The 27,228-nt window shown below is 40.4% G+C and overlaps 1 protein-coding gene across 4 annotated transcripts; it reads right to left on the bottom strand.

Annotated features, from left to right (window-relative positions):
- Positions 1-2,885: 2,885 nt before the first annotated feature.
- Positions 2,886-23,604, bottom strand: PIGG (phosphatidylinositol glycan anchor biosynthesis class G). 4 transcript variants are annotated; one of them, XM_050912982.1, is made up of 8 exons: positions 23,560-23,604; positions 19,761-19,966; positions 18,371-18,580; positions 16,720-16,908; positions 15,075-15,213; positions 12,389-12,601; positions 3,462-3,679; positions 2,886-2,946 (listed from the first exon to the last, which is right to left on the bottom strand). In XM_050912982.1, exons 2-8 carry the CDS (start codon positions 19,962-19,964, stop codon positions 2,941-2,943), a joined length of 1,179 nt encoding a protein of 392 aa, XP_050768939.1. In that variant the 5' UTR covers positions 19,965-19,966; positions 23,560-23,604; the 3' UTR covers positions 2,886-2,940. The 4 variants fall into 4 exon arrangements, with proteins under 4 accessions (XP_050768939.1, XP_050768941.1, XP_050768940.1 ...); XM_050912984.1 differs by lacking the exons at positions 2,886-2,946; positions 3,462-3,679 and adding an exon at positions 5,955-6,017; XM_050912983.1 differs by lacking the exons at positions 2,886-2,946; positions 3,462-3,679 and adding an exon at positions 7,979-8,170.
- Between the last annotated feature and the right edge of the window lie 3,624 nt (positions 23,605-27,228).

The raw sequence follows: 27,228 nt of genomic DNA on the forward strand, positions 1-27,228 counted from the left end.
AAGGGTACTGGCAAAGCAGTCTCCTATTAGCCTTAGAGCATTAATGTCTGTGGTATTTGGGAAAGGACAGATCATCACTGGTGCATGTTGTTGCAAAATATCATACATCTTGCTTTAATTGCAATTGTGAAACATCAGTGTGTAACAGCATAAAATTTGTACACAGCGTAACTGTTACTGATCTCATAAAATCAACTGCAAAATAATTTACACTACTTAGAACATTTCTTAAAGTACTGTGAAAATAAGCACTTTATGATCTTCATTATAGCAATCAGTATCATGCCACAGTGAACACATATTCCAATTACAATTTTACATTATTCAAATTACATTACAAGTAATTTCTTTAACAAATTGTTATTCACAGAGAAAACTTTTACAAAACTTTATCTGAAAGTACGCCATAAAGAGCAAAACATTTTGAACCATAATTAACGCATGCTCTCACCTTCAGTGGAAGTCTGGAATTCTCAAAGACCTTTGCAATGGCAGATAAAATACCACACATGAGTGCAGAAATCAGCATCATCACTCCAACTGCTGTTAACCAGGACATACTGCAGAAATAGCATAAATTTTCTGCCGATGTGCATACAATGACATGAACTGCACACAGCATCAGACACATCAAGTAAAACAGCAGAGAGAATAGTGGAGGGGAGAGGGGCACTTCAAATTCTGCCCGGCTGCTCAGGGCTTTTGGAACACTGAGCAAAAGCAGCAGCAGAACCTAGAATAAAAAAATGGGGAATTAACACTTAAAAGAATTGGGGTTAGCTAAAACATAGTGAGAATTCACACGAAAGATCATACTGTTGTCATCCACGTCACTCTGCTAGTATACACACTTCATCAAAAAAAACTATGAAGAACTACACTGGATTTTTTGTCCCCAGTAAGATATTACCACATAAATGGGAGAATCAGAGATTGTGTTTTCATTTATGAAGGGTTTGGACACTCAAGTTACCAGAGTTTAATAAATTACCATGCACCTCCTCGCTTGTGGTAACTGGTCAGATGCATGATCTTCATTCCCTGCAGAAGAGCTTTAACTCTCAGTATCAACAAAGTTCCTAAACAAACAAATTTGACCCATTATTTGTCACCTTTAAATGCCTAAAGTTACATACACACTCTGCCAAATGCCATTTATCTCACAGTGTGCGAGATACACATACACAGAGATCCTGCTGAGTTAAATAGCTTCCCAGACCAGGGAAAGTTCTCATACTATAACACAAGTGCATGCTGCATTTCAAGCTTATGAATTCTCCCGGTATTTATTTTTTGTATCTCTACTCATCTTAATTTGATTTATTGGTTTTACTTGTGCTTTGCTCTAACCTGCACACAGATCAGACAGAATTCCAAGTTTCCTCTCAGGTAACTGTAGCAGTGGAGATGAATAATATCATGAATAATTTCTGCTACCCACATGCAAATCTTTACAAGTAAAGGGAAAATTCAGCCACATGCTAAAATGCTTTGCAAGGGGCACAGATGGAGCTAGGACTAGACTGCACTCAATCAGCTTGTGCTAGGGCAAGATTAAAACAAATCTAGATAAAAACAACTACATCAGACCACTGCCAACCTGTAATCTTTCACTGTCACTTGTGAAGACCTCTGCCTAAAATTTTTCCCACAATACACTGAGGTATAGTAAAGCAGACCAAACAAATCCAATGCATTGCAGTAGTCTTCCTTCTTCTTCATATTCCACTTCACACAGTTCACTTGGTTATGAAAATATGAGGTTTCACAGTATCAAACTGGCTTAGGTGTTTTAACACACCACTTACAATTAAAACAAAGACAGCACTCATGATAGGAAAATGCTCAAATTGTAGTTCTCTACAAATCTAAATTTAGCTCTTTTGAGCAAATGCACTGTCATCAACTCATGTCCCAGAGGTATTGTCCTCATCTGAAATACAGGGTAAGTGGCATTTATAGCATGGTGTAGTTTGAAGTCAGCTGTGAGATTCCCTACCCTTATTTATTCAGTGAGGGTGGAAAATACATATCAAGACAAAAAGATTTTGGAAAGCAAGGCAGTTTCTTCAGTACTGCACTGGAAAAAAGAAAAAACTCCAGTAGTTTTGCACCCAAGTCTTACAGTGATGCTGAGCAAGCTCTTCTCAACCAAAATTTTCATGGTTAGTAGCTGCATATTTCTTTTAATGAAGGCCCATTGAGTAAAACACCTGAGATCTGTTCTGTAGAAACAGAAAGCACCTAGAACTGCATTCCAGAAAAAAAAGAAATCCCATGCTTCAGGTCCAAAGTAAGTATCAAGAACTTGAATGCATAGGTTCCCAAAACAAAGGAACAAAAAAGAAATATAAGCACTTCAGCTTTGTGCTAAGCTTTGTCCACCTCCAGATTTGCCATCTGTAAAGCAGGAACAGAACCTACCATCTCATCTCCCAAGGGCACTGCCGAACTAATTCCTGTGAAGTGGTCAGCAGAGTGATAAACCCCACTGAGCAGTCTACCAGAAAGCCATTTCAGATGTACTCCGTACACAGAGAACAGTGCATACGAGACAAGGCATAGAGCCCTGCCAGGACAAAGGACACTCAAATACTAAATAGCTGCTCATGTACTGTTATCCATTCCACGCACTGAACAGGACCAGTGCTACAGCAATTACACAGTCTTGGACAGCACTGTACATGCAAGGACTAAATTAAGCTTGTAGCAGGTATTTCCATCCTAGGGAACAACGCTTATTCTTACAAAAGTTGACACTTACGTCATCTAAAAGGTCAGTGCAAGCTTCTGTACATAAAAGTTCAGTGTCCAGGCATGGTATCCCTTCAGCATGGTTCTCAAAGCATTACCACAGAGGATATTTCCAGCATTTGAGATTTGCCCAAAATATCAATTGCAGAGAACCACTTAAAATTCCAGACGTGGGATATCTTATCTTTATTCCTACATGAGATATGAAGTGGCAACTCAGCATCTTACAGCAAGTATTTATTTCAGGGCTCTACACCTATCAGTACAAAGAACAATTCTTGGAATTGTGAAAATTGCTCACACAAGGTATTGCCTGTTCTGAGAAGCTACACTCACTGTTAGATAAAGAGGAACAGGTAGGAACTTACTTGCCAGACTTTTTTTTTCTTTTTTAATGCAGTAAGGCTACTCAAAAAGTAGAAGGCTAACTAATATAGAGGTAATTTAAGTTGTAGCACATCTGCATATTTACTGTAACTAGTTACACCAAAACATAAGTAGCTTATATGAAAAGCTCTCTTGAATCATTTTAACCAAGTTATACTTTAAGAAGAATATTAACCTCATCCAAGCAGAAAGTCAGCCAACTCTAAGAGTTCGTACTCGGTAATTCTAAAGACCAGTAAGAGTATACACTAAGTAGTCAAAAAACAGAAACTTTTATGTTTGTGCACTTAGCTTTTTCACAGAAAGATGTATTTTCATACCTCCATAATGATCACAGTCCCCACCATCATCGAATACACATCATATTGTGCCACTTGTTTGCTTAGTGAAGAACTCAGAGTCTTCAGGGCCTCCAAATATTGCTTCAGCACCTTTTTGCCAAGATTTAAGAGTATTTCTGAATTATTCCCCTCTAAATACAGTTTGATCCAATTACCATGGGACTTTTCTGCTATCTTAAAATGTTCATATCCAGGATCTAAGGAGGGTGGGGGAAGGGAAAAAAAAAAAGAGAGAGAAAGAAAAAGAAAAGAGGTAAGAGGATCCATGAACAAAGGAGGATTAATTAGAGATGTGATCATATTTTTATATTTGCTTGTATAGTATAAAAAAAAATTGCTATGGGGGTTGAAACTTTTTTCAAACCTAGGAAGTTACATTATCTTTCTGCAGCAAGACCATAATGAGCCAGTTACTCAGAATAAAAGCAATTAATCCCTAACCTGATAAAATGTCAAGACCTCTGAAAGTGACAAACGTATTAAAACACCCATTTACTCTTACAAAAGGTTTCCAGGACAAATATTCAAATGCTCTAAATCCTGAAAAAAGTCATGTTTTCCACTGGAGCCACTCATTATCCAGGCCATACTGTACAAGCCAAGCGGGAAATGATCAAATAGCTCATCTCTGGAGGAAACACCAAAGGACACACACCATATTAGGGACTTCGATTTTGCTGCAAAGCTAATGAAAGTCAGTTGGTAACACGAAGTTAAACACACAGGATGCGAGATTTTGAAGCAGTATTAGAAAAGTTAACAGCTGAAGTGCACAGTTTGGTTTCAGGCATTTGGACTATGAAGCTGGTGCAAAGCAATCCTTGGCAGTGAAACTTACTAATTGTGCTATAGTGTAAGGATGGCCCACAGTCCAACTTGATTAAAAAAGAGATAACCTAATACTGCTACCAACCTATGGAAGCAAGACTCTTGTGGCAGAAGGTGATTTCATGATGGCCTATCTACATCTAAAAAAATTCTGACTTGAAGAAAAATAAAAAACAAAACAAAACCAAACAAATAATAAATTAAGAAGAACTCACAGAAAAATCCCAACCTCCAGGACACACATCTGTTGTCTATACCTAGGCAATATTTTCTTGTAGAAATATAGTTTTAATTAAGTCTTCTGATAAATACATGTGTAAATGGGACTGCAGGTGAGCACTGACAACACATATGAAGACTGTGGTCTGCTTTCAGAAACGGGGATGAGGACAAGACTAGTACTAGAATACGTCCCTGAAGGAAGTGATTTTAAATCAACCATTGAATTCTGTGGGTTCAGGTTTTAATGTGAGTATGCTTTTTAATATAGGTACAGAGACTGTACAGTTTCTTTTCTTTCTCTCTTATACTGTAGAAACACATCTGCACTACTGTATTCTCTCTAAATTCATGTTAAAAGCTTGAGTGAGGACAACAGGAGACACAGGAAAGAAGCAAACAGCCAAATCCTACATTTTAGAAGTCCTTGGCAAGTACAGCAGCAGTAGCTTCTCTCCTACATCTATTTCCCCTCGCTGTTATTCCACAGAATCCTTACTTTACACCAACTGTTCTGGTTCATACACGCCAAAGGGTAGGTGTGGAAAGACAATGATCAAGTCAATTCAAAGAACACATGAAAGTACTCTATTTTATTCTCCCACCAACTACTGTTGATTTTCATAATCAACTTTCCCATTACTAAACATTTACACAAAAAGCTGCAGCACAAAAAAATGAGTCTTGATAGCCTTTTTACTTCCCAAAAAGATATATTCAGCAGTGACAATAACCAGATTCTTCAGGTGAAAACAGAAGAGCATCATTTTGTCCACACATGGAAAAATTGTAAACACTACGAGCAGAAAGGTAAAAAAAAAGTAAAACAGTTTCTGCCAAAATTATTATTGTGGGTCCTACGTGCACCTATTCACTTCATGTAGGTTTCATTTCAAGGGAATTTATTTAAAACAGAACAATTAGGTCAGCTTCTGTGTTTTATTGTAAATGGCAAAAACGGTGCTGTTCCTGAAAGCACTTAAGACATGTTTTCTCTCTTCATTTTTATAGGTGCATCACCCCATACTCCAACATGCCATATGATATTTAAAATATTGGTCACTTAGTATGCAATCACAACATAAATTCAATCGACAACACAAGTAAAGCAAGAGTGTAACTTTCAGAAACTTGTACCTCACTGGACATTATGCTATGTGTGAACATTCACATATATCTGTATTTTTTGCAAGAAATAAATGTTTAGTTTCACTTCACATTAATAATCCTTGCTATTTCCCTGTGATTTCACTTGAAAGTTAATGACAACTAAAGGGCCGAAAGGCCAATTTGGAAATTTTTATATAACGAGCCTATCATTATCTTCCCATCTTGCAAACGTTACCTTCTTAGCTAAAAGTAGGGCAAAACATTTGCTGTACAGTTTCAGATCAGAAGAGTTAAAGCCATGACTGAAGTAAGTTTGGTGTCATAAAGACTTAAGTTACAGCTCGTTTTTACTCCTGGTAGATCAACAGTGTATCAGACCTGGGAAAAAAAACACCATGTTCTTTGTTAAGCCTTTTCAGCAAAAGTACATTATTAAATCCAGAAACTTTTTAAATTTTATTTCACATGAATGAAGATGAATGAAGTATTTCTATTCACAATTCTTGTACAGTTACGAAAGAATGGTGCTTACCATTTATAAGTCTCTTATCACTGCAAGACACTTTGTGATCTACTACAGGCTGAATTCAAACCGAGAATTTTAGAAAGCAATGTTTAACTCAGAATGTCCAGTCTGGTCTCCCAAGACTTCTAACACACTCCAAAGCATGCTGATCCTGCTATGCAGGACGCTTGCGGGCACCTGCTAGAGCATATCTGCTAGAAAGTACAATTCAGCCAGCAGCAAACACTTGTATATCGAGATAGCTGCCAGTGCGCATGGAGACTTTAATTTCCCTACCATAGTCCTTTGAACAGTGAATTCCCTAGAAAGTTCCTCTTCCACTATCTTTGAAATAAAAGTTAAATATTCATACTTTTGAGGAAATCCAGAAATGATCATCTAAAATGAGCTTTAATAAAACTGAGATTTGACATGACACTATTTCATTAAACAGAACACTGAAATGAGTTCAAGTTATATTTTGAAATCTAAATAAATTCTCTCCACATCTTCTGCTCCTGTTCTACTCCCTTTTCATGCTTTTTGCCCAGACTCCCTCTTCATTCCTTTTAGCATTTTTATTTCATTTTCATCTACCTCTTTCCATGCTCCTGCCCACCAAATCCATTCTGTCCATGTTATGAAAGATGACTGTTTTAGTCAAACCCACATTTATATCTTTGATATATATCAAGTGAATGATTTAAAGATCCTGCAGAAAGGAATAAAGGACCACAGTTACCAAATTTCCTTTGAGAACTCCAGTGATACCTGTTCAATGGCACATTTGTATACAGTAAGTATAAAATGAGAAGGGTCATAGACTCTGGGTTGTTGGAGAAGTGTTTTGGTAACTGGTGGGTAACATTTGCAAGTCACTCCTGCATGGGATACTCACAAGACAAGTTAAACTTGACGCAAAATCCAAAGTGAGCTTGCCCAGTTACAGGTTTCCCAAAGCACTGGCAATGATTTACTTGCATAGTATTACATTAGCAATTTCTGCTTCAGCCTCCCTCCAATGTTACCACAAGCAAATGGCTATGCTTCCCAAGCATCTGTTTGATAACAGTTTCACTTAGTTCCAGTCACAGGCAGCAATCATTTAAAAAAAAAATTTATAAATTTAAGAAAAGAATAGATAATGTAAAAGTGAATTCTCCAGTTTCAATATATAAATCTCCCAGTAACAATCAAATTATTTCAATCAACACATGCATCTAATGCAAGTTCAGGATTAGTTCCAAATTGAGAAGTGGACACTCATTTTAATAACAACATCCAACTTGCTCTCAAGCGTGACTCTTCATTCCACTGTGAAGTGCCTTTCAAAGAAACAATACTAGTTCATCGTTCAGATGCATGTTCAGAAGTTCAGAACATAAGGGAAGCATTACTAGACACCTACAACTGCCTACCTTACACTAAGGTATGAACTCACTCAGAAACCCAAAGTGTGTTTCTAGATACTTCTCCTTTCAGCTTCTTCATTTTTGCCAGCTGTTTTTATTCTCCTTTTCCAGACTTTTTTTTTCCAGCTGCATGTGTCCATCTCTATCAAAAGAAAACCTAATGCCTCAAGTTAGCATTTATTAGTATGTGTCAAAAAGTAGTTTTCAAAATAATCAAGCCCTTAGTCAAGCTTCAAGTTTCTCATTTAAAATTTAATTTACCTGATGACAGGTTTAACTGTGAAGATGCCTTTGTATCTCATTAAATCAAAACCCAAGTCCCCTGAAATGCTGTACCACCTCTTGGTTTGAAAATGCATGTTTGTATGAACAAACATTTAAAAGAAAAAAAAGAAGAAAAAAGTTACTGAGTTGCTTCCGTTCTGCTCTTTATTAACAGATATACTTAAAACACACTTGAAGACAAAGATATTTTTGTGTACTGTTCCGGTTTGTTCTTAACATTGGAGTGGCTGAATCCAGGGAACTCCATGGCTTCTTCATGAAACAGCATGTAAAGGTCATTCTGCCTTCCCATCTGACTGTGATTCATCTCAATTAACATCTGACTTCATCTTTTTGCATTAAAAAGGAAACAAACATTGCACCAAAAATGAATGTATACATTATGCTATAGCTTACAATGGGTGAATCTTTTCTTACCATGACTTAGTCATCATATTCAAGGTACTAATAGCTGGTGCTCTATCTCTGTGCTGCAAGTTACAATACTCTCCACAGGAATCCATGTTTTTCCCTTCAGAAGAACTTACTCTTTTTGAGCTGAGGAGTTGAAAATAATAATAATTTTTTAAAAAGCAGCAAGGCTTAGGTTATCCCTGCAAGTATCTTTCACTTTAAACTGAAGCTCCAGTCATAGGTGTTTCTGTTAGCATTCAACTGAAATGTTATGATCCACCAGTTGTTACTAGCCAAGAATCTGCACTGGAAAGCTTGAACCTGCAGCAGCAAATGTGAGTGAGATGTCTCACGGAGTTATCTTCTGGGGTTTCTTTGCCTCAGAAAACCTGGCAGCACACCTTGTCTGTGGAATTCAGAAATGGTATGGCCCAAGACTTGTCAGCACAATTCTGATGAGTGTCCAGACGGTCCACAAATAAAAACCAAAGGCTCAGAGCAGGGTGAGCTAGAGCAGATTGCTCAGAACTGTGTCCAGTCAGGTCCTGAATGTCTCCAGGTATGGAGACTCCACAACCTCTCTGAGCAACTGTGCAGTGTTTGACAGCACTTACATAAAAAAAGTTTTCTATCATTTAAACAGTATTTCCTGCATATCAGTTTATGCCCACTGCCTCTTGTCTATTCATTGGGCACCACCAAGTAGACCCTGGTTTAATCTTCTTTATTCCCTCCCATCACGTATTACCTACATTGGTAAGATCCCTGCTGAGTCTTCTCCTGTCCAAGCTGAACAGTCCTAACACCCTCAGCCTCTCCTTGCATGACAGATGTTCCAATCCCTTCAGCACCTTCATGGCCATTCGCTGTACTCACTACATTATATCCATGCCTTTCTTGTACTGGGGAGCCCAGAATTGGACCCAGGACCCCAGATGTGGTCTCTCCACAGCTGAGGAAAGAGGAAGGATTGACCTGCCGATGACTGTCCTCCTAATGCAGCCTTGGATGCTGTTGGCCTTTCTTCCACAAGGGTGTATTGCTGGCTGATGTTCAACTTGGTGTCCCCAAGGACCCCTTGTCCTTCTCCACCAAGCTACTTTCCAGCCAGTCAGTACCCAATGTGCACTGCTGCATGGGATTATTTCTTCCCAGGTGTAGGATTTGGCATTTCCCTTTGCTGAATCTTTAAGAGGTTCCTGTCAGCCCATTTCTCCAGCTTGTTGAGATGCCTCTGAACGGCAGCACACTCACCTACTGTATCAATCACTCCTCCCAGTTTTGTATTGTGTGCAGACTTGCTGAGAGGGCACTCTGTCCCATTGCTCAGGTCATTAATGAAGATGTCAAACAGCATCGGCCTGTGTGAAGCCCTGGGGTTGATCACTAGTGACTGGCCTCCAGGTGGACTTTGTGCTGCTGATCACAATCATGTGAGCCCAGCAGCTGAGCCACTTTTCAGCCCACCTCACTGTCCAGTTATCTAGCCTGAACTGCAACAGGATGGTTGAAGCATATATGAGCACCACGGATGGTGAACATGGGGGTTCCTCAAGTTGTCTGAAGATCTACTAATTCTTCCCAATCAGACTGTCTGTAGCAGACACCCATAACAATATTGCTCATGTTGGTCTGTCCACTAATCCTGACCCAGAAGTTCTCAACTGTTTCATCATCCACCCCCAGGCAGTACTCCATGCACTGCCACTGCTGTCTCACATAAAGAACAACTCTCCCTCCTCACTCTCCCAACTTACAATCAGAATCATAGAATGGTTCGGGTTGGAAGGGAAGGTACTTTTAAAGATCATCTAGTCCACCCCTGCCACCATGGGCGGAGACATCTTTCACTAGATCACCACTCGTTACTGGCTTCCACTTGGACATTGAGCCATTGACTATAACTCTCCGGACATGGCCACCCAGCCAATTTCTTATTCATCTAAGAGTCCATGAGTCAAACCTGTATCTCTCTAATATAGCAGCAAGAATGTTGGGGGAGGTCGTATCAAAAGCCTCACAGAAGTATAGGTAAATGACATCCGTAGCTTTTCTCTTGTCCACTGGTGCAGTTACTCCACCATAGAAGGCCACTAGATTAGTCAGGCACAATTTGCCCTTGGTGAAGCAATGTTGGCCATCTCTAATCACCTCCCTGTCTTCCATGTGTTTTGACCTGTCTCCCAGGAGGATCTGTTCCATGACCTTACCGGGCACAGAGGTGAGGCTGACTGGTCAGTATTTCCCAGGGTCCTCCTTTTACCCTTTTTAAAAATGGGCATCCTTCTTGAAGATGAATCTGATTACTGAATATAATGACTTTGTTGCAAGATAATCCCTTTCCTATAGGAATCATGACAGATATGCATACATGTGTATGTGCCTGTAGTGGGATTGGTAGGATGGCATTTATCTTCACTTAGAAGCCACCCAAAATAAACAGCCATTCATGTATGCTTTTAAACTACACACAGCATTAGTCACTGAGTTAGTGACATTTTCTTTAGTGTTTCTAGGGCCTGAAGTATCCACATCAATCAAACAACACTAAACAAACAGCATATCTCTTTTCCCTGCCAATCTTAATCGCCCTGACCAAAGCGTTAAGCTACAGCCTTGCACATCTAGGACACTCTTAAGAAAACCAAGACCCTCTAAGAAGTTTAGAGCAACAGGGAGAATTCACCTTAAGACTCTGCAAAAAAAGTTACCATTACTTGGATCTAGTTCCACGTTACTGAGACTCTCCATTACTGAAAGGAGAGAAGCTCATCATGGATTCTTTGCCCCTCAAACCCTTTCCAGTAGGGCAGCACCTCTAATAGCAGTTTGCAGTCACAACCAAGTAGCATAAAAATTTCTCACATTTCCATCCTCAGCAATTTTAATTTCATTTCTCAGATGAAAGCTACAAGTTGAAATTAAACTGTTCCCAGACAAAAATAAAATGAAAGTGAAGATATAAGCCAGAAGCTGGTAGAAACTTCAGTCTGTTTCACCACTGCTTGCAGAAATACTGTCAGATGGAGCTTTGTGTTGGAATTTTCAGTAACACAGCCATATCCTGAACTCCACCAACAGGACAAGTTTCCTCACTTGACACAAATCGGTTAAGTGAGGAAATCTGTGCTGAAAAAAAAAAATATCAGAATAGACGGAGCATGGGTCCTGCTACTGGCATGTTGCTACCATAAGCGGCATTTGTTTTGTTAGACTCCTGGACAGGGTTTAATTATGATTAGAAGCCACACTGTTGAAAGATAATTAATTCTTGACCTACAGTGATCATCTTGCTAAACTTTACGTTGTTATCCACTTTAATTATTCATAGCTGTAACACAGCTCTGCATTCTCATCCAGTTATTTTAATGATTCAACAGATTATAAATCATGTGACGAGGACTTCAAGCTTCACAGTCACTTTAAGACAACATCATCTTCTCATGTCCATGGTAAAATATTCTCCTTCATCCTCTGACTCAATTTTTTTCACATAATTATCATATTAACTTGCTTACTTATATTGCAGTTTGTATCATGCTTCCTAACGAAATACTACATTTTGCTAGGTTTGGTTTGATTTCTTCCAGTTGTTTTTTATTCTTTCCTCCAAATACACAAACACATACATATGCAACCATATGTCTATTTTTAATAAGCAACTTTGCAGTTCTCTAGGTTCTCACTCCAAGTAAATTAATAATTAAGAATGAAATAAAAAGATAACTTACCCTGAATTATTTCCCAGCTTTACTTGAAGCATCTTTTTATTTAAACTAGAAAATTCGCTCCATTGTGCTGTTCCTCCAAACAGCTCAGAATCAGTGCCCTATGTAGGATACCTCACAAACAGCAGATATGACACCACTGAGATTTAACTACACTGGCAGTTTTACTTTAATCTTACTCTTTCATCATTATTTCTGCTCTTTTGCCTACCAGGAGTAGTACTGGTCATTAAAAAAACTTTATTCAGAGGCAGTGTGCCAGAGTCGGTTACCGTAAAGACTGAACTCGGTATCATTTCTCTGAACACTGCTCTCAACTGAATGGCTAATTTGCAGTGCCATGGTACACTCTTGAACCTAAAAGCCCAAACTGTGTTATAAACAATCTCCTTTTGTATATGTAACGGTTTTTTTCAGCTGATTTACCTTTTTCATACGCAGGTGTATTCTCTTGCAGCAGTCTGCTAAGCTGGAACCCATTCAAGTGCACAAAACGTAGTTGTTCTCTCATTGTCTTGCCTCCCACAACTGGCAATATAAGGTTCCCAACACTGTTTCTTGAAATTGGTAGACCAAGACCTACTGCCAGTGTGCTAGCTAAATCAGTTTGTTGGACAAGTTCAGGTTGGGTTACAGGACCTAGAATCAACAGAAAAAGGAAAAAGAAAAAAAAAGACAGAGGAAAAAAAGTATTTCAATAACAAGCCCATTCTATTTCTCCAGAGACAGCTGGCATCTTGTTAGTTTCAAAATTTTTTCATTGGTCTTAGATCAGCTATTTCAAGTGATCTACAGAGAGCTGAGTGATCTTTTTCAGCTGCTGTCCTCTGCTGTTGTAAAACCAAAATTCATTCAATTCTCAGCAAGTATCACTCTTCAATGCTAGCAACCACTGTCAACACGTTAATGTTATACAAGTACAAGCAAGAAAAGAGATGGTCCAGGAGATCACCTGAATATCAAGTTGCAGCCTACATCCTAAGAGGGTTTGATAACTTCTACATTAGAAAGAATAGGAAGCACTACAGTAAACTAATTTAATGCATGACTGAAGAATGAGAATCTAAAATAATGCTGACAGCATTCTAGAAGCTTCTTGATATAATGACAACAGCTCAGGATTTAATTAATACCAGGTTGCTAGGCAAACAGAATTAGAGGTCAGGTAAAGAAGGCTGAGGCCCAAATCCATGGCTCCGTGCAAGCAAACCCAGTGATTTTTAAAGGGTTCTGTGCAGGATCCAATTACCATACTGCAGTTATCAGGGTTAGTCTTCAGTCCCACAGACATCTACACGCGTGAATGATTTCACTAAGTTACCTTTTGTTTAAGATTGCCTTGCCAATTGTTTCTTTGTGTGCTTTACTAGTTACGTAACAGTGTTTTTCCATTATGCTTTTACTTCATTCTCTTTGTAACTCCACATATTGAGTGTTTTGACTTAAGTACAGTACAGAAAGAATTCTATATACAGTCTTTATTACTCTCAAGGCTCCCTTTAAGAGCATTAGAACTTCTCTCATTTCTCATCTAGCTCTGATTAATCCCATACTGGTACAGAATGCCATCTATAATCCCTAAAGCCTCTTTGCATGAGTGCCTGTATGTCAGCAGTTTTCCGATTTCATCTTTAAAGGCAAGCTCTCAACTGGTTAAAAAAAGCCAAACTACCAAATGCATTTAGCCAATCATGGGTGACACATCTCTGTAGAAGGCTACACAAGTAATATTCTGACAGCCTACTAAATGCAAAAGCCCACAGGATTACTATTTTGAGGTCTACCAAATTAGCCACAGTACATTTTGTTTACAGTAGGATCATAAGGAGCAGTCACTAGAATTCTGATTACTGTAGCAATAAGAAGCAAGCTGCTGGATATTTACATGGGCATCATGAGAAATTACAAACTCGACCCCAAAAGACAGGTGAATAGATATATTTCACTGTATTGTAAAAACTGCACATTCAGTTTAAATCTAACAGAAACTAATCCCAATGAACAAGAGATTGCATTTACAGAATCTACACTGATGTGGCCTGGTTGTCAGCACATACCGGTGAAATTTATAAAGCAAAAATTTACCCGAGAGCTTTGGTTAGCTCTTGACTTTGTTTTGTTTTTATATCAGAAAAGAGTTCAATGATTCCTCAAGCAATGCTTTCTATTGCAGCTGGATAACAGCTTTATAAATGACAGACAGATAAATGTACTTCCACTGTGCTGCAGGAACCTCCAGCAAGATAAACAAGGCAAGGTTCTGCAAACAGGCTTTAAAAGCAAGGAAATCAGATGGAAATGAGCAAGAGGCAGAATGAAAGGCAGAGGGAAGTATTATTTTGAAGAAAATATTCACTGCTGGTATAACTACATTTCACCAATTCACTCAGTCAAGGAGTTTATTTAAGCAAGACTCTACAAATCAAACTAAAGATTCTCTGCGACACCATTCCCTTCTTGCCTCTTACTTCAAGCTATATTATACAAGTAGAAAATGACTTTCAGTAACAGATAAACTCACATCAATGATTTAAAAATAACTGCCTGGCCAATACAGTAAATACACTCATGCTCCATATTCTTTCCTTAACGCTTAGCAATCAATAGTCATGTTTTCACTGCTGTCATCTCTCACCCTTTCACAAGAGCAATTCTTCCTCTTTCCTGTTACTCTCAGCATGAGGAATTGTCATTCATTCCTCTGTCCTAGCTGTCAGAGGGAAGAATGGAGGCCAGGGAAATATTCTCGCCAAGAAAGACAAAACTTAAAACTCACTTCAAATAGGATTTTACTTCTAATCCTATCCATTTCCCAGTATCCCAGGATCCTGACAACAGATCTCATCAGCTCTCAACACTCAAGTAGGACAGCGCTGCAAAAGCTTATCATCTGAGAAATACCAAATTCTCTCAATGGTTACAAAGCTTAAGTCATGGTGAAACCATGACACAGATACAAACTCTGGCTAAAACCAGTTTTAGGCCACACAGAATAGGCCTTGCCAGATATCTGCAGAACAAACCAAAGCACTTTTCAGGAAGAATTCTAGAGCTACTATAAATTAGAGATGGCAATGTGTTCTAAAAAAGGTCAAGCTTCTTTGATCCTTACCACTTCTCTTTTCAAAAGCAGAGCTGATAAACAGCAGTGGTGTGTGCACTTCTCCTTCTGAAGAACCACCATGACTACCTGTTTCAGACATCCCATGATCCCCACAAACAACTAGCAAATTGGGCAGAGAAGCTTCTTCCTGCAAGTCATAGAAATAAATTTAATTTAAGATACTGTACAAACAAGATGTGTACATATAATGCTTCACTATCTTTATAATTTTCACACGAGTATTTCTCAAAATAAATTCCATTTTTTAAATAGGCTCACAACACCTGGGGCGGATTACAAGAGATGTCTGCAACTAAGTGTTATGCAGTAGTATTAATTTTTAACAGTTAAGGCACACATACGTATCTAACATACTTGTAAGTATGTTACAAAAACGACAAAAAGGCTTTAAAAAAACCCCTCATTTACAGTGTCACAAGAAACTGACTGAAGGATTAAATAAAGGTCATCATACTGTGGGAAGAAAATCAGGAGTCCAGGAGCAGTAGCATTAACAGAGAAGTATTCCCCACCTCCATTTCTTCAGCTTCATTGACTTTTTAATATAAATGCTAAATAATTAATATTGTAAATATTAATGTAATAGAAATTTAATATAAAAAGATAATCCTATTTCTAATAGCCTCTAGTCTCTCAAGTGCTTTTGGGGTAGAAATCTGACATGACTTATGTCAAATGATGTTTATTTTTCTGACGAAAGAGAAACAGAAGCATAAGTGAGGCCTGTCCAACAATTCTGAGCTAACAAATCCAAGACAGCAGAAAATAAATATTGTCATTCCATAACAAAGCAGCTTTTTGTCATCTCTAGTTATTACCAGTACCTGTGGTAATCAAAAGTAAAGTCCTTTTATTATTTCTGTATTCTAAAACTGAGATAAAGGCTTGCATGTAGTTGGTAAAAGCAAAATGTACTAACAAACTGCGGCAAAACCACTGCAACATTCATGAGATTATAACTTCCACAAGCAGGATTTAACCTCTCTTTTCATAGAATAGTATCGATTCGTCTAAAAATACTATTGAAATTTTATGAGCAGCTATTCTGAATTGCAGTTGCCAAAAACAAACAAGAAAAAAGCTTCAGGCCACTTGGAATTAGGACTTTGTATTTCAACATCCAGACTATTCAGATAAGTGACATCCTATATTTCCAAATCTAAAAACAGATTCAGATATGGTAATTTATGTGCTACACTTAGCATAAGGAAATGGTGGTTGTAAACTGCATTTTCATTTGAATATTTTCAATATCTAAGAATTAGGTATGTCTTCACAACTGTAGAAATCAGAGCCATTAGCTATACATGCCCATTATTCCTTCTGCTGAACTTCATTACTAGAGAGCACACCAACCACCATTTTAATTCATGAGTGATAAGAGAATGCATTCCTCTCCTCTTCCTGCACACCAAGAGGGAGTTATTTCCCACAGCTGTTCAGAAGAGACCGTTACCAGATGTTACTAAGGTCAGCCAGTAAATCCTTAAAAATGCTATACTATACTGTTAACTGGGGAATGGCCAGGGAAGGAAAAGAACAGAATATCCACTTTCGTCTAGGAATAAACAAACAAGCATTTTAAAGTTAGTCCAGAACTAACAGATGTTGATCCAAGAAGGAGCTACATTACCTTTGAAAGAAGAGAAATATGAATCTTCTTCAGGATGTTATCCATTTCACGAAGTTTTGGTCCCACTAATGGGCTGTTTGGCCCAGTCATATGTCCAATATGGTCCAATCCCAGATAATGTAGTATTAGGAGATCCCAGTCTTCTCTCTTTAACACCTTATCCAAATGCCTGGTAACATTATCATCAACCTCAGAAATAAAAGGAAAACAATTAAAGGCAAAAATAATTTCCCTCTTGTAAAAAGCATAGAAAAACTAAATCGCACTACCCATGAAAATTCTGTAGAAGCTGATGAGAATTAGTCACTCACAATGTTAACAAGAAAACAAAAAAAAAAAAAAAAAAAATAATTCAGATTGATTAGTTCAATGCCAGGCAGTCAAAAAAATCTGTCTTACAAAACAGATTCTTCACCCCATTTCACTCTTTTCTGGTTACAAGGCAGCAGATTACATACAGAGAAAATGGGTTGTCATGCTTCCACAGATACTTTTAAAAACTGTTTCAAGAAATTTTCAGTCACTTTCATCCTTCACACTCCCGATTTATCACTTCACAAGAAGTAGGTACAGGGAAAAGCCTCTCTTTGGTGCTTGGAAGCACAGAGGAAAAAACTCACTCCTGCTCTTTCAACTCACTCTGTGCTACTGTGCAAACACAAAAAGATTGTATTTGCTGTGAGAAAAAGAACTGACGACATAGCAAGAAAGAAAAATTATTTGAAAAGTCCTATTTGGGGCCTAACTCACATGTTCTCCTGCTTAGGTTGACAGCCTATTTTTAGTTGCATATATTTCTCCCTGGATATTAAAAATCCTTACAAAATTTCACATGCAACACTGCTTTGTTGACTCTGGATATAACTGCCTAAAAAACTACAAAAAGCTTTCTGTTTAACGGGCTATATTCAGAAAGCATAAAGACTGCATAAAGAGCTTGAGAGCCATATAACTGCAGACCCAGCAGCACGTTTGCATTTCTCCACTCCATGCTGAAGCTTCTGCAAGTCTTATTAGAGTAACCAACTAAGTGTCTTCCAATTCACGTTAGACCTATCTAACTTCCTTAAACATGACAATAAACTACTTACATCAGTAGCAGCAGGTCAATGGCCTGAGGTTTTACAAATCATAAAAGTTCAAAATACGAACTAAAATTGCCAAACTATTTACTCTCTTAGTGTGCCCAGAATAAGAATTTTCACAATTTGTTTCATTTACTTTCTATGCTCCCTCTTTGATAACATACTGAAACACTACTCATATCACAACTACAAAAGCGATACAACACTATAGAAAGTATGCCTCTGGGACCAAGATTATATATTAATGGGCCTTTTAAAGATGGCACATACTAATATAAATGTGATAGCAAACTGGAAACACGGATAGTGGAATTTTTAAACAAAGCAAGTGGTCTAACTTCCTACCACAAGTTTTGTGATAATATCGTATGTTTACAAATATGCATGAAGGACTGAAATGCTTAGCTCCACATTGCCAATACTGAAAACACATATAAATCCAATTCCTATTTAATTGTCAGGTTCGTATTTCAGAACAAGGATAGTTTTACTCATTCCTTCTTAGAAGTTGCCACTATGTGTTTGTACTCACATTATTTAATTTGGGATTATACAAAGCCTCTCACCTCTGTAAAGTCTGACACAAAAAACGATGTTGTTCCATCATATTCCACAAAATGCTTTGGAAACAATTTAACCCAAGTATCATCACCATAAAAGATTATTCTTTTCCCAGCTGTTTTTGCCTGCCATATTAGATTGTCATCCAACAGAGCTGGAGAATTGAGGTTCACGATAACATCAATGAAACCAGGTATGCTACCCGTCATCAAAGCCTACATAAAACAAGAAAAGAAGAGAGACCTATTAACAGAAACCAAAAAGTTTCCAGTACTCAGAAGACAGTATTAGTGTAAGAGGAAGCAATGAAGCAGAGGGCAGAGAAATTATACTTCCAATAAAGAAACATAATTAAGTAAAAGAACACATGAGCTGCCATGCCACATCACATCACCTCCCACAACACAGTGCTAGCTGATATCAGAGATAACAACTGCTTTACAGAAAGGTAAAAATAATATTTTCTTAATTATTGGACAGCAAAACGATTTTGTATGCCAGTTGAAATTCGCTTCATTTACTGGTCGTTAAATCACCAAAAAGACGGTTTAGAAGGCCTAAGTAAACTGACTTAACACAACAATAACAATGGTGGCACATTCAAAACAGTAATTAAGAATCTTTTGGAAAATGCAATGAAGTCCAGCCATCAAGAGTTACCAGACTGTCTCCCTCTCACTCTCTCACTGGCCTTTTAGCTGACCTACCAAAACTCACTCCCTCAGCTTCTTCAATGCAAGAAATGTCACTCAGATCCATCACTGAGAAGCCTGGATGATCAAGTATTTTGATGACACAGCCACAATTCATCTTTTAGTTACCTGGAACTTGGCACAATTTTCTTTCTAAGCTCTGGAAAAACATCCCTATGACAAAACAAATTTACACTAAACTGGATTTCCTATCAGAAGTTACAAGAACACAGAGAAATACCAACAAAAATGTTCTTGAATAGAAGACAACTGGAAAATTTGACAACTGAGAGGCTACTGCCTTCCTATGATTACAAATAAAAAGATTATGTCAATCATTTAAGCCTGCATTAGGGCCTTAACTGCCCTTAACTGATTCTCACAGACCTTCCCATCACAGGGGATGGGACCAAATAAAGAGACAAAACAAGGCAAAATGACTTAAGTGGAAGCTGCCACCTCTTCCTCTTACTCAGCCTCTTTACTTTCCTTCGACCCCTGACCTGACCTTTCCTGCAGGAAGCACCTCTGAGCCACAGCAAATCAGGACTCTATCACATGCACTACTACAGCAAAGCGCGTTTCAGCCACAAATTGCCATAACACAGCAAACCTGCCCCTTATGCCAACTCCAAGCACATGAAAAAACCCAGCCTTCAAAACTTTCTCAAATGAAACAACCCTAAGTGGAAAAAACACTTACCTTAATTCGAGGCATAGTCACAGTGGGTGGTTTTGCTTCAGCAATGAAACTGTAGGATGTCCCTTTTTCAACAACTTGTGTAGTATACGGCATAAACTGTTTACCTTTGGATCCAAACACGAAGTCATCTCTCAAAGCATCTATCAGCACAATGACAACTTTTTTGAAAAGTGGTGGTGGAATTTTGGTCCAGTTAGAAACCATTCCTAAACAACAAAAAAAGGGTATATAGCAGTCATCAACAAATTTTAACAATGGCTAGACAGAAGTTAAAGGACAACTTCACCACAGAAATGAGTGCTTCCAACTTCTTTATTAACTTTACATTCAGAAGCGAGAAGTTGCAAACAACAGCAAACACGAGAAGTAAGCAGAGAAAGCTGAGTTTTCAGGCCATCCAGCACAGGAATGACACAACAACAATAGAAGATCCAATACAGCATCTATGAAGGAAAACAAAGTGTGAATGGAATGCACAATGTGAAATTGGGAGAACTAAGGAAAAGCTATGAAATGGACAATGTTCAAAGGAATAAGAAGGGATAGCTGCTACCTTCTCTCTGCTTAATTTAGTAAAGCTGAACTACATACATCTGATAGACAACTTTTGTTAGAAAAAAGATGCAGCATTCACCTGTGCTAATAGCCAATTTTGCACATCAGAACATCTCTCCAGTGATGCCTCTCAATCAAATTTCACCATAAGAGAACAGGAAAGTTTCAAAGAAATAGACAGTTTCACTGAAATTTGAAGGGAAAAGATTTGTGCACACTTGTGCCCTTCAAGGTAGAAGACTGTATGCCAGGATACTTTGGTGATGGCAGCTGCAGAACCAAAATCCAATTCCAGAATCCCCTGAACATGCTACATGGGCAGGCATAGCAAATGCTGCCGTGCATCAGGTAGCGGGCAGTGTCATGCCTTCAAGCCCACCTCCTTTTCTTGTATGGATTTAATGCTGTCAGCAGCAACTCTTCATTTGCATTGAGCCTGGTCCACACGGTGACATTTAGCTTTTACAGCAGCAGTTTTTGGCCCAACCTCTACAGGTCCCATATCTCTACCAGGAAAAAACACAGAAGGACAAAATGGAAGCAGAATGGATCCTACCCACAGATCTCTACTCAGACAACATTGTGGTGAATCAACTTCTCAGTACATGCATTATAGAAAGTTAGCATTTTTACACTCCTTTAGAGTAAAATGTGTTTCTGAATAAGTGGTTGACAATTTGGAAAGGTCACAGATAATGTTGTGTCTAACAAGAAAACCTCAAAAAACAACTTCAGAAACTGTATTTTTGGGTACATAGATAAGCATCAATAATTTGACATTCACAGACTCATTACTGCTAGTGATTTTTCCAGATAAGGAAATTGGGCAGGATGGCACAGCAGGGAGAAGAAGGAAATCTCAACAACAACAAAATGCTAACTGCCAGCAACCCTGATTAAAATTACAACCTTTTTCCAGGACTTGAATTATCAACTTAGCAGGCATGCTTTGGCTCGCAATGAAAAACAAGAAGGCACAACTGGAGGTACTGTACTGTTAGTTAAATCTTTCTCATAATTTACTCCTATCCACTTGCTTAGGGAAACAAAACTTACTGGACATGAAAAATGTTCAGATCACAAACACATACACCCTACTCACAACTCCCTCCTACAATGTTATTCATCAGTAAGTCAAAGTATTGAGAAGGGCAAAGGAATCAGGAGTAAATTACAAGCCATCTGAAAACACTTACTGTAAGATAGCTAAAGCAACACATTGTACAACTCTTGGCATGTGGCACGCTTATTTAACCCTGCTATGGTTATTTAGAAAACAGTTACTTTGAAGGAAGCTGAACTTCTGTAAGCAGTGAAGAAAACCATAGGTTCTACCAAGAACTTACCACAATGATGTGCTGCAAGGATTCACTATTATACAAGCAACTACACCATTTTATCAGTCATCCCACAGGCAAGGCAGCATGGATTCAATGGCAGTTAGGGCTCACGAAGTGAAACATTCAGGAAATACAGAAGCACTGAAGAAATATTCTTTTCTGAACAGATCCAAAGTAGGCTGAAAGCGTTCTGTATCATGGCTTAGTAAGCAAACCCCTGCCTTTAGAGTTTATCATCCAGACCAATCGATCACTCTGCAAGCAAACTGTAACCCAAGAACTACCAAAAGGAAGTATTCTTCCACGGTCACGCCATTTTTGCCTACCTATGCCTAGGATTACTAGTGACATGCCTAAATTTAAACTGTTTGTAGAGCCCTGTGGTACACATTTATACTTTTCAACTCAAACCAGTCTTTTCAACACCCAATTGTCTGATGCTTTCTTCCCACCCCAACAGTCTCCCTCCACTTTAGTCTCCTGCTAATAATCACATGTGAATGCAACGTTTCACTCACAGCAGCCTATCAAACATCTCTGACACTCTTGGTAATCTCCAGCTAAAAAGCAACCTGCCATTTGGCAGCGTCCACTCAGGTCTGTTACCAGATTAGATTCTTTCAGTGTTCCTGCTTAACTGATATCAGCACACCACGCTCTAAATTACACAACCTTCTCTTCCCTCCATTGTTTCTCACAATTTAAGAAAGTCTGTCCCAACCTGAATAATGTCATATACTTTAGAATTAAAAATAACAAGCAGCTAAAGACCCAGTTTGGCAGCTGCACTCCTGTTCCACCAAGTTAACCATAAGTAGAAGTCCTGAGCAAGAGCTTTGTATGAGCAAAATACTACTCAATTCAGCTGTGCACCGAACCTGAAGTTTCACCCCACAAGCTCCAACCCCTGGCAAAGAACACCCCTTCAAGTACACATTCCTCTTCTTCACATTATTTTAATACAACTTGTGACTGGACATATAAGACAGCTACGTATCACCACATCCTCTACCTCTTCATTAAAAAGATACTTGAAAACTTTGGTTTCACAATTTCAGCTAAGGAATACAGCAGGACCTGTAGAGACCATGATTTCAGAGAGACAGTAATATTGAGCATTTTGCAATCTGACCAGACTGTGAAGGAAAGCCGTATTACTACAGTTGCTTTCCTCACTACTGAAGTGTTAGAGTCTCACTAAAGTGGCATTAAGACACTCACACACCACAGTGAGCACCACACAACCAGTAAGTTAACAGAGCAAGTATGTGAAGCATTATAACTGAAATGGCATTATTTAAAGCAAACAACTTACCCTTAAAGTGCATGGGTATGATGGCTGCATCAGAAATAGGGAAAGGGGAATAAAGAGACAGAAAAGGACACCCTCCAAAATGTGACAGCTGATGCTTAAAGCTTTTTGCGACCATGAGCAGGTACTGCTGGCAGTGATCAATAACTACATGCAAAATTACTTAAGTTCTAAACTATTTCGGAAACAGGTCTGGAAACACGATGGTGCTGCAGAAAGCTGTCCTGCAGCACCGAGGGGCCTCACGGCACAGGGCTCGCACCGGCTGCTCCTGCCTCTGCAATCTCACAACCCAACAGACCCAACACAAACCGACGGCAGCAGACGCAATGGTGAGCGGCAAGACACACAGCCCCGCCAGGGCTCCGCCGCCCCATCCCTCACCCCGCCGGGCTCTGGCCGAAGAGCGGGGCACAGCCGGGGCCAGCATGGCCGGGCCGGGGCGGGGGGTTAGCGCGGCAACCGTTGCCCGGGGCTGCGGAGGCCACGGTTGCCCTGGTGACCAGGAGCCGCCCGTGATGGGCCGCGGGGGAGGGGGGTTCCCTCTGCGACCGGGGGCGGGGGGAGGGGGGCGGCAGGCTGCTCACGTTACCTGGGCCGGGCGGGGCCGGTTCGGCGGGAGGGTCCCCACGGGCCTCTCTGCGGGGCAGGGACCTGACGGGCACCGGGAAGAAGCCGCGGAGGAACAGCGCGACCCCCAGGGCCTCCACCAGGAGGCAGGAGGAGGCGAAAACACCCGACCGCAGCCGCATCCTCCGCCCGCGGCGCCGACCTCCGCCGAGCTCCGCTCCTCCGGCTCTCCGGGGCGGCACCAGAGGCGCTCCGCCCCTTCCCCCTCTCCCCGCCCCTGCCCCCACCGCCGACCAACCAGCGACCACCGTACCTGTCCGCCGAGCCCTACTATTGGCTAGCGGCCAGCCAGTCCCTCCGCGAGAGGTGTGACCCCCAAAACCGGAAGTAGGCCCCCGCGCTCGCACCAATGGGAAGCCAGCGGGGGGGGGCGGGGGCGGGCTAGGCTTCCCAGCAGCCCCGCTGTGCCGTAGGGCCCGGCCCGGCCCTGCCCGGCTGGAGGCGGGGCCCCGCCTCCCCCGCTGCAGCGGGTGGCGAAAGGCGGTAGCGGTAAGGGATGGCGTCAGCAGGCTGCGTCAGGCCAGCGGCTGGTAGCGTGCTGGAGTCTGGCTCGAAGGGCCCCGGGACGCGAGGCCCTGGCGAGCTGCCCTGCTGTGCGGCCTTCTGCGGCCCTGCGACAGCGGGGTGAGGCCGTCCCGCCTCGGAGCTGCGATGCTGAAGGAAGAGGAAACTGCCGAGGTGTCAGGGCCTCAGCTTCCCAAGGGCAGCTTGTGCTGCGGCCACTTGCTTGTGCAGCCTGTGCTGAGAGCTGATGTTTGCTCCAGGAACTAGCAGTGCTGTGAGCTGACTCCTCTAAAACACAGGTTTGAAGCCTGAGCTGTGATGACAGGCAGATTTTGTGTAAAGTTGCAACAAAGGGTGCATGGCAGGTGAGGAAGGAAGCTGAAGTCAGTGACTGTTGCAGGTGTTTGGCAAGCAGAATTCCCTCTGCCCTCACCCCCCTTTTAATAATACTGAATAGTAGTAACCTTTTAACCTTTCCTTTCCATTGGGTTATGGCAGATGAAAGAGGAGAAATAAGTTTTAAAAGGCTTTAATTTTCTGAAAAAAAAAAAGACGTTCTGTAAAGTGAAGCAGCGTTGATACTGGTTTCACCATGCTCATTGATACAGGAAGGCAGACTCAAAATTTCATTCCCCCAAACAGCTGTTCCTCATCTCTACCCAAGCAGTTTCTGTAAGTCCCACCTCTTTACTAGAAAAATGTGATGCGTGGTTTTTGCAGCACACAACTCAGCTTTTCCTGTGAGCGGCATGTTTTCCCTGATCTGACAGCTACAGTGTCCTACCAGCTACAGACTGCCTGTCTGGCAGTCACTGTCGTGGGCTTAGCTCATGGTGGTCTGTTACCAGACAAAGCTGCACTGCAACAGGTGGATGCCAGTGTGGCATCTCACCTGTTTACGGCCATCATCTCATAGCTGTGTATGTGTAGATGTGTCTCTACAGCACCATATAACTGGGCTCCAGAGCAGTTTTCCTGCTGGGCCATTTCCTTCGACACAAAGTAGATCTGTTTTGTGTAAAGACAGGCCAAAGGCATTGTACCATACTTTTAAGAGTGTTTTCCCACTTAGGTTGGTCAGTTTGTGCCTTTACTGCCAGTTTTTACTGGCCAGCTGTTCATACTGGGCTTTGCAACAGCTGTCAATAGGCAAAGCTGCCTTGATGTGAAAGGCATGTGTGAGTGGGTTCAGGATAAAAGCTTTGTATGACTTCATATCCCTCCAAGTCTTACCTAGGGCATCCAAGTACAGAGAAGAAATCAAGGAGCCCATGTCCTGTGGGCTCATGCTGCTTACATTGCAGATTGTGTAATACATCCCTGAGCACTGTGCTACATTTAGGCCATGTAGTAAGTGCTTTTTCTGGTCCTTCTTACCACCTTATGCTTCTACTCAGACTGCTTCTAACATTTCCATTTCCTAAGAAGATGCAAAGCCATTATGTTAAAAAGAAACTGCATTTTTGTAGATAGAGTTCTGTTGTTTCTTTCCAGAAGCATGACTTTCAAGGCCCGTGAAAGTTAGCATTCAGTAATTAACTGCAGCTGACTATGGACAGCGCAGTGAAATTCAGAGCACGTGCAAGGCTTTAAATCAGTAGGAAACGGCAAAAGGAAACTTCTGGCTTTTACTGCAGGCCATTGTATGTGTGCTTCAAGCTCTAAAATGTCTTTAGGTAACATGCCTCAAAGTTACGTTATTTGTATGTCCAGAAAAGCTGTATTTTTTACTTTTTATGGGCATTTTCTGCTTTCCTTTAAACCTTGAACTAGTGAATGAGACTCTCCAAGCAGAAAATAAGAAAGTTTAACTCCGCTAGCAAATATAAAGCACCCTAATGCAGGCAGTGTTTATAAATTACAAAACAGCAACTAAGAAATGTCTGTCTTCTTTTTAGTTCCTGGGCAAATATTACAGCACTTTCCCTTTCAGGAATAAGGTGGAAATTCCCCAAACACTGCATCTTTCTCCATGGTTCCTACCTTCAAATTCCCACATAAGATCATAATTTCTGTGTTCAGGCAAAAGAATTTCTCCACAGACATAAATACACTAGCTGGCAGGCATCAAATATCTAGGAAAAAAAAATTGAGTACTGCACAAGACTTTAGATCTGACTGCGTAATTGTCTATGAGTCTACGAGTATATTATAGCATAATATACTCACAGTTGCTGCTGTGCATTTCTGTGGCCATTTTACAAGTTTTTGAGTGTAACCTCTTCTGTTGTGCATAACAGATTTATGCCCTGTGAGAGTTGGTCATTTAATGAGAATTCAGAGGAAATGTTTGTGTGCTCCCCAGTTTGTAAGCACACGACCAGCGCTGTGTGCACCAATTTATGCCAAGGGGTGCTGACTAACTTAAGTAGCCTTTAGAAGGTTAAACGTTCATGTCAGAGTGTCAGGAAAGGTTGTGCAGTAAAGTGCAATTCATGCCACTCAGAAGGCTGTCATTTCATAAAAGCCAGCAAGCATTTTAGAGCACAGTGCATGTCATCCACCTGGGAGATGAATATGCATCTTTCTCTGCAGGAGCAGCACGTTGCTACTGCCACTGTGGTGAAGAGCCACTCAAGCAAACTTACCTCTCTGTATGTTGAGGAAGAAGAAGCATTTTAAGGCTCTGTGTCCAGCCCTCAGTAGAGGCATTGCCCCAAACCTGCTGAGAAATGGGCAGACAGAAAGCCAACCAAGCCTTGTCTTCACCAGGCCTTCCACTGGTTCCACTAAACCAGTAGGAACCCATCTTGGTGAAGCTCTTTGCAATCAACGCTTAAAGCAGCCAGGTGATGTTGTTAATCTCTCTGGCATCCCTCAAGGCTTTTCTTTACTAGGGCAACAATTAAAAAGCAGATAAGACAAAAAGTTGGTGTGTCCCATGAGGGAGGAGCACCTTAATGAAATGCTGCATATGTTAGTCAGTACCCAGCATGTCTGCTTCCCCAGCTCCTTTTCTCCTGATTCTTTCACTTCTTATGTTTCACATTTTGACTGGGAAAAAAGGCCCAATCTTCCCCTTTCCTCTAGTTTCAAATGCAGCCAATATGCAGCCAGTTTTCTCAGTTTCTTTTTCCCCTTCTCTTACTTAACCTTATTTTGACTAATTCCCTTGTAGTCTTGCTCT

This window comes from Gymnogyps californianus, chromosome Z (genome assembly GCF_018139145.2).
Source record: "Gymnogyps californianus isolate 813 chromosome Z, ASM1813914v2, whole genome shotgun sequence".
NCBI classification, from domain to species: Eukaryota; Metazoa; Chordata; class Aves; order Accipitriformes; family Cathartidae; genus Gymnogyps; species Gymnogyps californianus.